Genomic DNA, 13,750 nt, shown 5'->3' with positions numbered 1-13,750 from the left:
TATTCATTTATTCCATTTTCTTTCCTACTTTCTCTTTTCAGCGAGGATTTATGTCTATTCTCGTCTCAGGTGAGATTGGTCATTAGCGACGAGATGATGACGTGGACGATTTTAACCCGCTGGTTTTATGCGCATGCGTGGTTCGATTGATTGGTGTCTCACCTTGTAAAAAGTCAACAAACTTTTTTTTTTAATGATTTCTTTATAAATTGTTTATTCAATATTCCTTCTTTAATATTTTTTTTTCTTTTAGAGGGAGGGATTTATTTCTATTTTCGTCTCCAATGAGATTGGTCATTTGCCAGGAAATGACGTAGTGATAAGCCGGTGGTATTTGGAGTGGCTTTAATGTGGTCTTGTGGTATGACACTCGCTTTCGGATCGGAATGTCCTGGGTTCGAGCCTCGCTCGGCCTATAGTTGAGTCCTTGAAAGGCTCTTTACTCACATTCTCTCACAGTACTCAGGTGTAAAATGATTACCGGGCTATTAACAGCGTTGTCTCTGTCCGAATTTTTTTAAATATCGCCTAATATCGCCTCATGTCCCGTCCTACATGTTACGTGTTGCTGTTGGCCAGGGAACCCTTGTAAAGCGCTTTGAGCACGTTTAGTGGACATTGTGCTATATAAAAGCTCAATTTAATTCAATATTCTTTCTTTAATATTTTTTTTTACTTTTAAAGGGAAGGATTTAATTCTATTTCCGTCTCCAATGAGATTGGGTCATTATCGAGGAGATGACGTAGTGATAAGCCGGTGATATTTGATGTGGATGGAATGTCACTGGTACGGTTTCTCGTCTCGGCATACAAGTTAAGCAATTTTTTTTTTAAATCTTTTTTTTTTCTTTTTAAAAAATGTATTCCATTTTCTTTTCTTTTTCTCTTTTTAGATAAATTCCCTTTAATTCATCCCTTAGGGGAAATTTTTCTTCAGGGTCTATTCCAATGGAAGACTGGAATAATCCCGGCGGCAGCCGCAGTGCAGCGCCGCAAAGTGAGCTAAGGCTAGGTGACTTGCCCAAGGCCACAAAATACGGCGGGTAGTCGAACTCGGTACCTTTCGGGTACGAAGCAAAGACCGTACCGCTGAGCCACGCTGTCCCATAGTGAAGAGTGTATTTCTATTCTCGTCCCAGGTGAGACTGGTCAGTAGCGAGGAGATGGCGTAGTGGCTTTTAGTTTTAAGCCATTAGTATTTTGGGTGGTTTGGTGGCTTGGTGTCTCGCCTTGTCAAAAAAGTCAAGCAAATTTATTTTTTAAAATTTCTGATGGATGGATGTTTGCACGGAAGGATGGATGGATAGATAGTTAGATAGACAAATAGATAAAAGTCATATTATCATAAATATAAATTCTTACCTATCATCAACAAGTGTGATATCCGAAGATGCCAGAAACAGCGGTGATCACGTGACACATCCTCCATCCTACCTCACGGTTTGTTTACTTTTTCGTTAGTTTGGAGGTTTTTGGTAGTTGTTTTGTTGTGTTGTTTTTGTTTTAACCTTGACGAGAAATACAAACTATACAATCAAACACTCGCACACATCGTTGAGGACACAGGATGACAAAAAAGGAATGAGCTTAACCCGGATTGTAACACGTGTAAAACAATTCTGAATTGAATTCTCTATTTATAACTACAAAGGAAATTATTTCAATTCCGAGTGAAATCAGGGGAGATAATAACCGAATCGAAGTTTGCTTGGAAATCAATTAATTTCAAGTTCAGAGAATCACAAGGTATCATCGTCATCGTCGTCGTTGTCGTCGTTGTTTCTTGGGTCAATTCGCTGGTCTGTTGATGTTGGACACAAGGATGTTTGTTATCATGTATTATGAATTTGTAACAAGTTCTCTCCATTGGTCATTCATGATTCATATGGTAGGTGTCACTCAATTCAAACGTTAATATCCATGCTGAGGTAAAACCGGAGTCCAACGAGATGAATAAATCTATATATATATATATATATATATATATATATATATATATATATATATATATATATATATATATATATATATAAATTTTTCATAGAAACACAAACATAAATAAATATATATAAATAATTAAATAAGGAGGGAGAGGGACCAACCAACCGCTTTTTTTTTATTGAGCATTTATATAGCGCAATATCCACTTAACGTGCTCAATGCGCTTTACAAGGGCGCCCTGGTCAACAGCAACATTTAACATGTAGGACGAGACATGACGCCTGTTAGGCGATATTACAATTTTTCGGACAAAGACAACGCTGTTAACGGCCAGGCACTCATTTTACACCTGAGTACGGTGAGAGAATGTGAGTAAAGAGTCTTTTCCAAGGACTCAACTATGCGCCGAGCGAGGCTCGAACCCAGGACCTTCCGATCCGAAAGCGAGTGTCATACCACTAGACCACATAGCCGCTGCTCTTTGTTTTCAACATTTTTGGGTGGGGCGGGGCCGTGGATTCCTGGAATGACTGAATGTGTCCCACCGCCTCAAAGCGGTGTTATGCCGAGGGTTCCATGGAATTCTTAGCAAGCCAACGCTGCTGAGACATAAATATTGACTGAAACAGACCTGCCTTCGACTACGAAAAATAATTTATAGAATTACGAATTTTTTATTCTTCTAAATTCTAAATTCCCTTTATTCATCCCCAAGGGGAAATTTGTCTTTAGGGTCTATTCCAAGGGAAGACTGGAATAACCCAGGCGTCAGCCGCATAGCAGCGCCGCAAAGTTCCAATTCCAGAACATCATGAGCAACTCAAAGTCAAAGTCATTAAAACTAATTTAAAATGACCGTTGATATCAGACTACTTCGGTAATTTAAAAGATTTTGAAGTGTTATTTATTCTTTGTGAAAGTAAATTGTCGATCTATAAAGATAACTTCAGCGACTACAATTTTTTTCTCCTAAAAACGACGAATTTTTAAACTTTTAAGTAGGCAGGTCTTCTTATTTCTCACCTTACGATCCAGACATTTTCAGGATTTGCCCCGAAACTTCACTCCCAACTAACACAAAAATAGCTTTATTTATCACTCAAACGCAATAGCAGTAAAGTTCTTGCCATAACTAATTTCTTTAGCAAAAATTACCCTACAACACACTGTTCATTTTCTTTAAACTTTACGATGTACAAAAGAAATTTGAATAAGAAAAATGTTGGTTGTATCGAAACGAATGTGACGATTTTCCTGTAGTTAGTACGGAGAGGGTTAATTCCCCCCCCCCCCCCCCCCACCCCCACCCGCCAAAACCAAAAAAATAAAGTTCTAGGCAGACCTTTTGAGCTTCAATTTCAGATAACAACATTTTATGAGTATGAGATCAAAATCAATAGCATCCATTTTCTTTACGTGACGATAAGTTTGATTGTCGCTTGTCTGCCAGATTGAAATATGTGACCCATCGTCTCAAAACAGTATTATGTCGGTACGAACCACATGCCTAAAAGTAAAAGCCGAATTAAATGTCAAACTGGTCAAAAATATAAATTGTTGGCATTATCACCCTAAAACACGGTATCCATTCGCATCAATAAAACATACAAACTCTACACAAATCTGATATTTCTGGCCATAAATTAAATTTTCAACATCTTAACCAACCCGACTTAATACCGTTTTGAGGCGAAGGGTTACATATAAATCGATACAGCTTTTGCTCGCTTTAGTGATATTCAAAACAAAACGTTATATAGTTTATATATTATGTATTATGTTAAAAAATACAACCAGAAATAACTAGTGGTTTTGGGATGAATCATCATTTTAGCATATAAAAAAAGAAACACACAAAATTTAGTTTTTATATAGCGCAATATCCACTAAACTTGCTCAAAGCGCTATACAAAGAGTCCCAACAGCAACACGTAACATGTAGAACGAGACATGACGCGTGTTGGGCGATGGTAGGCCTACATTTTTTTTCCCCGACAGAGACAACGCTGTTAACGAACGGGTACTCATTTTACACCTGAGTACCGTGTGAGAATGTGAGTAAAGAGACTTTTCCAAGGACTCAACTATGCGCCGAGCGAGGCTCGAACCCAGGATGTCCCGAATCCGAAAGCGAGTGTCATACCACTAGACCACATAGTCACATAACAAATAATACGATAGTGTTTATTTTTTGCGGATTGCAAAGTGGTTCTATTGGTTCAAATGGTGCTTGGCACCACATCCATGTTTTAAAAATGGATAACAGCATTTTTAAAAATATATAAAACTGAGAAATGGTATATATCGCCATTTATCAACAATGCGAAACAGACTCCCTTTCTGTCACAACGCCTTCTATCCACGCTTTTCTCCCGATTCAAACAGTCCGTTGATGACTGTCAGCGACTGTGTACCATGGCTGAGCGAGTGACTGGATTTCCCCACTCAAACGATTGCAAGGAGCGGATTTTTGCTGGCACCATTTAAGGCTATTACTATAGTGCTGCCACATTGAATACCTGAGAAAATGGCTCGAATTTTTACTATCTTCACATACGAGAAAAAAAACCAGCCTCAGGTGCCGAGAAATGTTTGCTCCAACTCTGTTGGACTAGGGAATAATAGCTAATGTTGGTCATTTACGTCATAGTCATAGTATGGTAACTTCGACCATCTTTATTATTATCGAAATCACGATTATATAAGAAGTTCATTTGTTTCTCTCTCTCTCTCTGTCGTGATTATTGTATACATTAATTTTTTATTATTATCATCATCATCATCATCATCATCATCATCATCATCATCATCATCATCATCATCATCATCATCATCATCATCATCATCGTCACCATCATTATTATTATTATTATTGCTGCAAAAATTGATATGAAGGAATGTGAACGAGTTAAGTCAAACATTTCTTGATAGTGATGCTATATGCAAAATGCATGATCTTCGCGTGAATATGCGTGTTTGACTTTGTGTGTGTGTGTGTGTGTGTGTGTGTGTGTGTGTGCGCGCGCGCGTTCATCTCTCTCTCTCACATACACACACAGATAGGTAGATAGATAGATAGATAGATAGAGAGAGAGAGAGAGAGAGAGAGAGAGAGAGAGAGAGAGAGAGATCTTGTATGGTGTCATGTTTGATTTACGAAGTGGAATGGGGCTGTTTCATGACGTAACTACAGTACTCTTTTAATAAGCCATGGGCTGTTTACATTCTTACGCTTTGAAATTACCCTTTGTTCGATTTACATTCAATGTCTGCATGTCTCCCTTTAGCCATTTCCCTCAGTGTCCAAACTCCAATCAATATATTCGTTAGTGATTTCTATAAACAAACTATTGAAAAGATTTGCAGGGATAGAAACATCACCATGCAAATTTACTTTACAAGTATGTAAGGTTTTTTTTCCTTTCTTTTATATTTACAAATGTAGCATGTGTAAGACATTTTCGTCTGGCACCGCTTTATACTGTAAGCATGCCACGCCGCTGCAAAAGACAATAACAAAGACCCGAGTGACGTCAACTTCATTCTATCAATACCACCGCTAACACTTATGTCAACCTATGGCAAGGCGAATGAATCCGACTCGCTCTTTTCATAATCACGTGACACAATTACGAAACACAACACTAGAGCCCAAGAGCCTAAGAGCCTAAGAGTCTGCTAACAATGTGTTTTTTCAAGTGCTGGTCCTTGAGGACTGGGAGTGTGGGCGGAGGTCACCGTCCTGGAATAGTGTCATGACGTCGGCATTATCATCAACAACAACAATGGCTGCTGGTGATGGTGGTGGTGGTGGTGGTGGTGGTGGTGGTGGTGGTGGTGGTGGTGATGATGTTGATGATGATGATGATGATGATGATGATGATGATATTGATGATGATAATGATGATGATGATGGTGATGATATGATAATGATGATGATGATGATGATGATGATGATGATGATGATGATGATGATGATGATGATGATATTGATGATGATAATGATGATGATGATGGTGATGATAATAATTATAATTGGATTATCAGACCTTCAAATAAGTACGTATCGATCCAAAACTAACTATATTCCAAAAACTTGAGCTTGAGCTTTTATATAGCGCAATATCCACTAAACGTGCTCAAAGCGCTTTACAAAGGGACTCTGGCCAACAACAAACATATATAACGAGACATGACGCGTATTAGGCGATGTGACAATTTTTTTCGGACAGAGACAACGTTGTTAACCTGAGTACGGTGAGAGAATGTGCATAAAGAGTCTTATCCAAGGACTCAAATATGCGACGAGCGAGGCTCGAACCCAGGACCTTCCGATCCGAAAGCGAGTATCATACCACTGGACCACATAGCAGCACAATATATGGATTGTCAGACCTGCAAATAGGTGCCTGTCGATCCGTATCAATAATTATACTCCCAAAACGATTAACTCACTCAATCCTAGAGATTTTGGGTACTTTTCACAATTGGAAAAAAAATGTCTTTAATATGAGCATGTACATAGATAGTTTTATTCAACTATCATTAACATGTATAAACTAAAAACATTAGCTTTGATACCACGCCTATAATTTGTCTCATAGAAATGTAATAAATAGGCATGGGGTAAAAGTAACCCCGGGTAAACTACGGATATAGTCGGTGTTAGGGTTGAGTGAGTTAACTACTGATATAGTCGGTGTTAGGATTGAGTGAGTTAACTATGGATATAGTCGGTGTTAGGGTTGAGTGAGTTAACTACGGATATAGTCGGTGTTAGGGTTGAGTGAGTTAACTACGGATATAGTCGGTGTTAGGGTTGAGTGAGTTAACTACGGATATAGTCGGTGTTCGGGTTGAGTGAGTTAACTACGGATATAGTCGGTGTTCGGGTTGAGTGAGTTAACTACGGATATAGTCGGTGTTAGGGTTGAGTGAGTTAATACATTCTCACTCTCACTCTTATCTGAAACCGATATAAAAATCGATATCCATTCTGCCTACACATCGCCTACTATTCAATCACCCCGATACGATATGTCTTGTATCGATTATATACCGCCTTTGCATCTTGCTTTGTTATCAGAGCCCAAGCAAATGGTACTTAAAACAGCAGCGGAAGTAAAGGATCAGGGTCAAGGTCAGAGAGGTTCACATGCCACCATTAATTGGATTCCATAGTCTGATGTCACGTCGCCCTGCAACGGCGAGCAGCGTGGTTCTAAACAAAGAAAATAGGTACTTTATATTCTTCATGCTGACTCGATCTTTTCATATGTCATGTGATCAGAATGTATGAAAGTCAAAACATGATCAGATTTATAATGATTTTATCCTCTAGATACAATTTTATGCTCGTCGGAGAAATATTTCATGAGGTCGTCCGCCATTGTTCCGATAGTTTAGAACCAGTTACTAAGTTACTACGCGTCATTAGGAGGGAAGTGACGTCATTTTGAAGCCTATTCATTCATTCCCCTTGACCCAAAGAGTGCCCTATCACGACATCAAGATCAAAAGACCGAAGTCGTGGTCCTTCAGAGCGTAGCCGTCGTTATGTTATAGATAGTATGCGCTTGGCTAAGAAGCTCACAACATTGCCATCCGGAAGTATAACGGACCAACACACAAAACTGTGTGTATCCATGAACGTTTATAGTCCGGTTAATACAGTTCAGTGAGCATTACTCAAAATGCGGATGGCAAAAAAACAATAACAAAGACCCGAGTGACGTCATCTTCGAACTATCTATAGATAGAATGCGCTTGGCCAAGGAGTTCACAACATTGCCATCCGGAAGTATACCGGACCAACACACAAACTCTGTGTAACCATGAACTTTTGTAGTCTGGTTAATACAGTTTAGTGAGAACAACTCACAAACGCGGATGGCAAAAACAATAACAAAGGCCTGAGTGACGTCATCTGCATACTATCTATAGCCTGACACTGACCAAAAAATGAGGTCAAAATGCCAGTCGTTGGCCACAAAAGAAAACAAATCGTGAGTTGTATTCAATAGTTCAACCAATGTGACCACTTGTTTCCATAAGCACTACTAATGACAACTCACTAGGCGGTGCCAAAACCAAATAAAATGACGTCAAAATGCCCTCTTTTTGGGTTTCAGTGTCAGGCTATAGATAGTATGCGCTTGGCTAAGAAGCTCATAACATTGCCATCCGGAAGTATAACGGACCAACACACAAAACTGTGTATATCCATGAACGTTTATAGTCAAGTTAATACAGTTCAGTGAGCATTACTCATAAACGCGAATGGCAAAAAATAATAACTGAACTGCTCGCTGAACTGTATTAACCCGACTATAAACGTTCATGGATGCACACAGATTTGTGTGTTGGTCCGTTATACTTCCGGATGGCAATGTTATGAAACTCTTAGCCAAGCGCATACTATCTTTAGCCTGATACTGACAAAAAAAATGAGGTCAAAATGCCAGTCTTTGGCCACAAAAGAAAACAAATCGTGAGTTGTATTCAATAGTTCAACCAATGAAATAACTTGTTTCCATGAGCTCTACTAACGACAACTCACTAGGCGGTGCAAAAACCAAATAATGACGTCAAAATGCCAGTCTTTTTGGGTTTCAGTGTCAGGCTATAGATAGTATGCGCTTGGCTCAGAAGCTCATAACATTGCCATCCGGAAGTACAACGGATCAACACACAAAACTGTGTGTATCCATGAACGTTTATAGTCAGGTTAATACAGTTCAGTGAGCATTACTCATTAACGCGGATGGCAAAAAACAATAACAAAGACCCGAGTGACGCCATCTGCATACTATCTATAGATAGAATGCACTTGGCCAAGAAGTTCACAACATTGCCATCCGGAAGTATAACGAACCAACACACAAACTCTGTGTAACCATGAACTTTTATAGTCTGGTTAATACAGGTTAGTGAGAACAACTCACAAACGCGGATGGCAAAAACAATAACAAAGGCCTGAGTGACGTCATCTTCGAACTATCTATAGATCCGCGTGTATGAGTAATTCTCACTAAACTGTATTAAACTGATTATAAATTATCATGGTTACACACAGTTTCGTCTATCGCAAAGTACTTTCCGTCAGCTCTAACATACCCAGCAACCCGATCACCGATGAGTGGACAGAAGGGCAAGAAACAAGAAAAAAAAATATCTTCTGCAGTCCCGATCGACCTCAATCCCTTTGTGTGAGAAGCGAGTGCTCTACCTACTGATCTACAGGGATCCCCACAAGAGCCAAGCTCCACACACAAACCATCGCAAATCGTGTCATATAACTCAATGACTAGGAAAAGCCACACAACACTGAATGAGGAGATAAGAAGGGTCTCAATGCAATCATAATATAGATAGTTCGAAGATGACATCATTCAGGTCTTTGTTATTGTTTTTGCCATCCGCGTTTGTGAGTTGTTCTCAGTTCTCACTAAACTGTATTAACCTGACTATAAACGTTCATGGTTACACAGAGTTTGTGTGTTGGTCCGTTATACTTCCGGATGGCAATGTTGTGAGCTTCTTAGCCAAGCGCATACTATCTATAGATAGTATGTGCTTGGAAGTATCAGGGACCAACACACAAACGATGTGTAACCTTAAACGTTTATAGTCTGGTTAATACAGTTTAGTGAGTATTACTCATAAACGCGGATGGCAAAAAAAAAAACAAAAAAAAAAACAATAACAATGACCCGAGAGACGTCACCTTCATACTATCTATCCTCAGTAGTCACTGATCAAGGGAGTGAATCAGATTGCATAAGCATTGACTCTATCCATATTATTATGTGAAGCGAGTAGCAATGTTTTTGTGGGACGTTAGAGAATGCTGGGAATGGACACTACGAGAAACGGAGTGTTTGGTTGTTTGTTAGTTGTTGTTGTTGTTGTTGTTGTTGAGTTTAAATTGTTTTTGTTTTCTTGTTTTGTTTTTATTTAGGGGGGGGGGGGCGTTGTCTAGTTGTTGTTGTTGTTGTTGTTTTATTTTTTTGTTGTTTGTTGTTATCGTTTGTGTTTGATTTTGTAATGTGTGTGTGTGTGTGTGTGTATGTGTGTGTGTGTGTGTGTGTTTTAAATTATTATTTGTGTGTGTGTTTTTGTTTTTGTTTTTTTGTTTTGTTTTGTTGGGGGTTTTGGGGGGTTTTTTTGTTTGTTTTTTCTGGTGCCAACTTCGGTTCTGTTTGAACAAGAGATATTTTACAGTAATGAATCAATATCCCAGTTCTCCTTAATTTTTATGGTAAATCAATTTGAAACAACAACCGAGAGATTTAATGTTACTTGATATGAGTTATCGACAAACAAATGGACGTAGTGGAGACGCAGATAGTATGCGCTTGGCTAAGAAGCTCACAACATTGCCATCCGGAAGTATAGGACTAACACACAAAACTATGTGTAACCTTGAACGTTTATAGTCTGGTTAATACAGTTGAGTGAGAATTACTCATAAACGCGAAGGCAAAAAACAACAACAAAGACTTGAGTGACGTCATCTTCGTTCTATCTATACGTTTTTTGTCTGATTGATATTTAGTATAGTGAAACCTACTCAAAAAATGACTGTCTAAGGGCTAACCCACACCGGAAACTGACTCCGACGACCCGGCACTGCCGTCCTCTGCCGTCTTCCGGATGTGTGTTAGATCCGCGATCTCAAGTAGTCGGGAAGAGAGATGCTCTAATAATGACTAGGGTTAGAGACTATCTTTTTGGGGATCGTAGATAGCTCATACGGTAGAGTCACGCTCTCCCCAGCCAAGCGGAGTTGTCATACCAGTAAGGTCGCGGGTTCAAACCCCCATCACCGCCGCAAATGTTTTATTCTCTATTGTCTTCTAGCACTTTCCTACTCACTTCATCTCTTGTTGTTATCAACATAAGTGCCTGCTCCACTCACTTTTCCAGATAAAGACGTCGGGCACGGACAAAATACTACGAATAAAGAGAAGAGCCGCTAGACCTACCCATATAAAACACACGACCTCCTCTGTCGATTTCTTTCTTTTTTTTTTTCGAGCTTGGTATGGATAGGTCTCGCGATCTTTATACTTAGTATTTTGTCCGTGCCCGACGTCTTTATCCGGAAGACGGCAGAGGACGGAAGTGCCGGGTCGTCGGAGTCACGTCTCCGGTGTGGGTTGGCCCTAAAAGCAATAACAAAGAGCTGATGACATCAATTTCTTTCCTTTTATAATAATATTATTATTATTAATAATAATAATAATAATAATAATAATAATAATAATAATAATAATAATAATAATAATAATAATAATAATAATAATAATAATAATAATAATAATAATAATGGGGGGGGGCAACGTGGCCGAGTGGTTAAGGCATTGCAGTGTGACCCGGAATGACCGGGTTCGAGCCCCGCTTCAGGCACTTTCGTTTTTTTCCTTGAGCAAGATTATTAACCCCCAATTTGCTCACTGTGACAACATGGGTGATTCCTGTAGACATCAGACATCTTGTTTGATGAGCTATCTACTATATTCCTTCGTGGAATGCCGAGGCGACGATATCTTATGATGTCGTGGCTCAAAAGGCATAATTTAATTTAATTTGTAATTTTAAAAAAATAATAATAATAAAAGTAATAATAATAATAATAATAATAATAATAATAATAATAATAATAATAATAATAATGATGATGATGATGATGATGATGATGATGATGATGATGATGATGATGATGCTGATAATAATAATAATAATAATAACGATAATGATAATAATAATAATAATAATAATAATAATAATAATAATAATAATAATAATAATAATAATAGTTTTGTGTGTTGCCAAGCGTATAATATCTATAGATAGAATGAAGTTGACGTCATTCAGGTCTTTGTTATTGCTTTTTGCCATCCGCGTTTACGAGTAATTCTCACTAAACTGTATTAACCAGACTATCTATAAACGTTCAAAGTTACACGGAGTTTTGTGTGTTGATCCGTTATACTTCCGGATGGCAATGTTGTGAGTTTCTAACCAAGCGCACACTAACCATACATACAGGTACAAGGCGAGAGACTAGCCTGATTATTATTATGATAACATCATCACTGTCTACCTCTAAGATATCCAACTACACACCAATAACTACAGGGTGAGATTACGAAGGAATATCAACACACCCTTACAATCATATATTAGGTTTGGTAATAAATTATTTATAACAACAAGACACTTGATACAATAACAATGACAAATAAATAATGACTAGGCGCGAATAACAAAATGATGGCATATAGATCTATATCTAAGCTTGAATGAAAGAAAACCCAACACACAACACAGCTGAAAAACCAGGCTTTTTCCTACTCCCTATTCTCCATTTCACCATCAACACGTACGTGTTATATTATATTTAGAATGCACTCAATCGTCATTTGTTGATGTTTAGATCGTGTAGTAGCTAATCCAATGAATGAATCGTTGACTTCAACACATCGACTAAATATAACACATTAGTTTAATCTGATGGGGAAACTAATGTACGAATTACACACTAACAATATCCATTATCCGTTATTTATCCACTCTGCCTTATCCAAACATGATTCTGGCATGGATATCCTGCCCGATCGTGAGTCGGTATGTTGAGTTGTCGTGAATGAGTGACGGTAACGACTCACTCGCCGCTACACCAGGGTTGCCAGATTATTTTTCAACAAAATGCCAGGGGAAGACTCAAAAAATGCCAAAACACTCAAAAAGATGCCAAAGTCTGTTGACTCCCACCCCCACTAAGAAAACTACTCACTTTTGATAGACAATTTACTATCATATCCTGGTGGCTTGCGTGTTTTCTTTTCTTTTTCTTTTCTTTTTTTTTTTTTTTTTTTTTTTTTTTTTTTTTTTTTTTTTGAATTATACTAAATTTCCTGTTGGGGTAATTATTTACCTACTGACTACTAAGTGGAGTGCTAAACCACTACACCACGGTTGGATTTTAAGAATGAAAAAGAAATGTGAAGATGTTTGTTTTTACGCGTTTAGAAATAATTAAGAAAAGGTGTCATTTGAAGTATAATATACAAGAAAAGAAAATGCCAAATGAAAATGCCAAATGCCAAATGATTTTTCTAATGCCAAACGGTTTTCAAAAATGCCAGATTTTTGGAATCTGGCATTTAAAATGCCAAACTGGCAACCCTGCGCTACACTCCAAAACATTCTTTCGCCGTGCCGTCAGACTTGCCAGATTTATTCGTGTTGAACAGCCAAAATAACATTATTGTCAACTTAGTTGATAAAACAAAAACAAAAATGACACAATCTTCTCTCTCTCTCTCTCTCTCTCTCTCTCTCTCTCTCTCTCTCTCTCTCTCTCTCTCTCACACACACACACACACACACACTCACTCTCTCCCTCTCTTTCCTTTCTTTCTCTCTATATCTCTCTCTCTCTCTCTCTCTCTCTCTATCTATCTATCTATCTCTCTCTCTCGCTCTCTCTCTCCCGCTCTCTCTCTCTCTATCTCTCTCTCTATCTCTCTCTCGCTCTCTCTCCCGCTCTCTCTCTCTATCTCTCTCTATCTCTCTCTATCTCTCTCGCTCTCTATCTCTCCCTCTCTCGCTCTCTCTCTATCTCTCTCTATCTCTATTTATCTCTCTCTCTATCTCTATCTCTCTCTATCTCTCTCTCGCTCTCTCTCTTTCGCTCTCTCTATCTATCTATCTATCTCTATCTCTCTCTATCTCTCTCTATCTCTCTCTCTATCTCTCTCTCTATCTCTCTCTCTCTCTCTCTCTCTCTCTTTCTCCATAC

At 38.4% G+C, this 13,750-nt stretch overlaps 1 protein-coding gene across 2 annotated transcripts in view; it reads right to left on the bottom strand.

The window, feature by feature from the left end:
• The window catches only part of LOC144978115 (receptor-type tyrosine-protein phosphatase T-like), a 113,736-nt gene extending 101,143 nt beyond the window's left edge, over positions 1-12,593 (bottom strand). Inside the window, exons 1-2 of one of the 2 annotated variants that reach the window (XM_078923739.1) lie at positions 12,493-12,593; positions 1,363-1,959 (exon numbers count right to left, since the gene is read on the bottom strand). In XM_078923739.1, coding sequence (XP_078779865.1) covers positions 1,363-1,429 — 67 coding nt within the window. In that variant the 5' untranslated portion in view covers positions 1,430-1,959; positions 12,493-12,593. The remainder of the gene's footprint in view (positions 1-1,362; positions 1,960-12,492) is intronic. The other variant, XM_078923740.1, reaches the window with a different exon arrangement.
• Between the last annotated feature and the right edge of the window lie 1,157 nt (positions 12,594-13,750).

The sequence above is a fragment of the Berghia stephanieae genome, chromosome 8 (genome assembly GCF_034508935.2).
Source record: "Berghia stephanieae isolate SIO BIC M18660-M18661 chromosome 8, UCSD_Bste_1.3, whole genome shotgun sequence".
Lineage (NCBI taxonomy): Eukaryota > Metazoa > Mollusca > Gastropoda > Nudibranchia > Aeolidiidae > Berghia > Berghia stephanieae.
The sequence above is the reverse complement of the archived record's forward strand: the minus strand, read 5'-3'. Positions and strand labels throughout refer to the sequence as shown.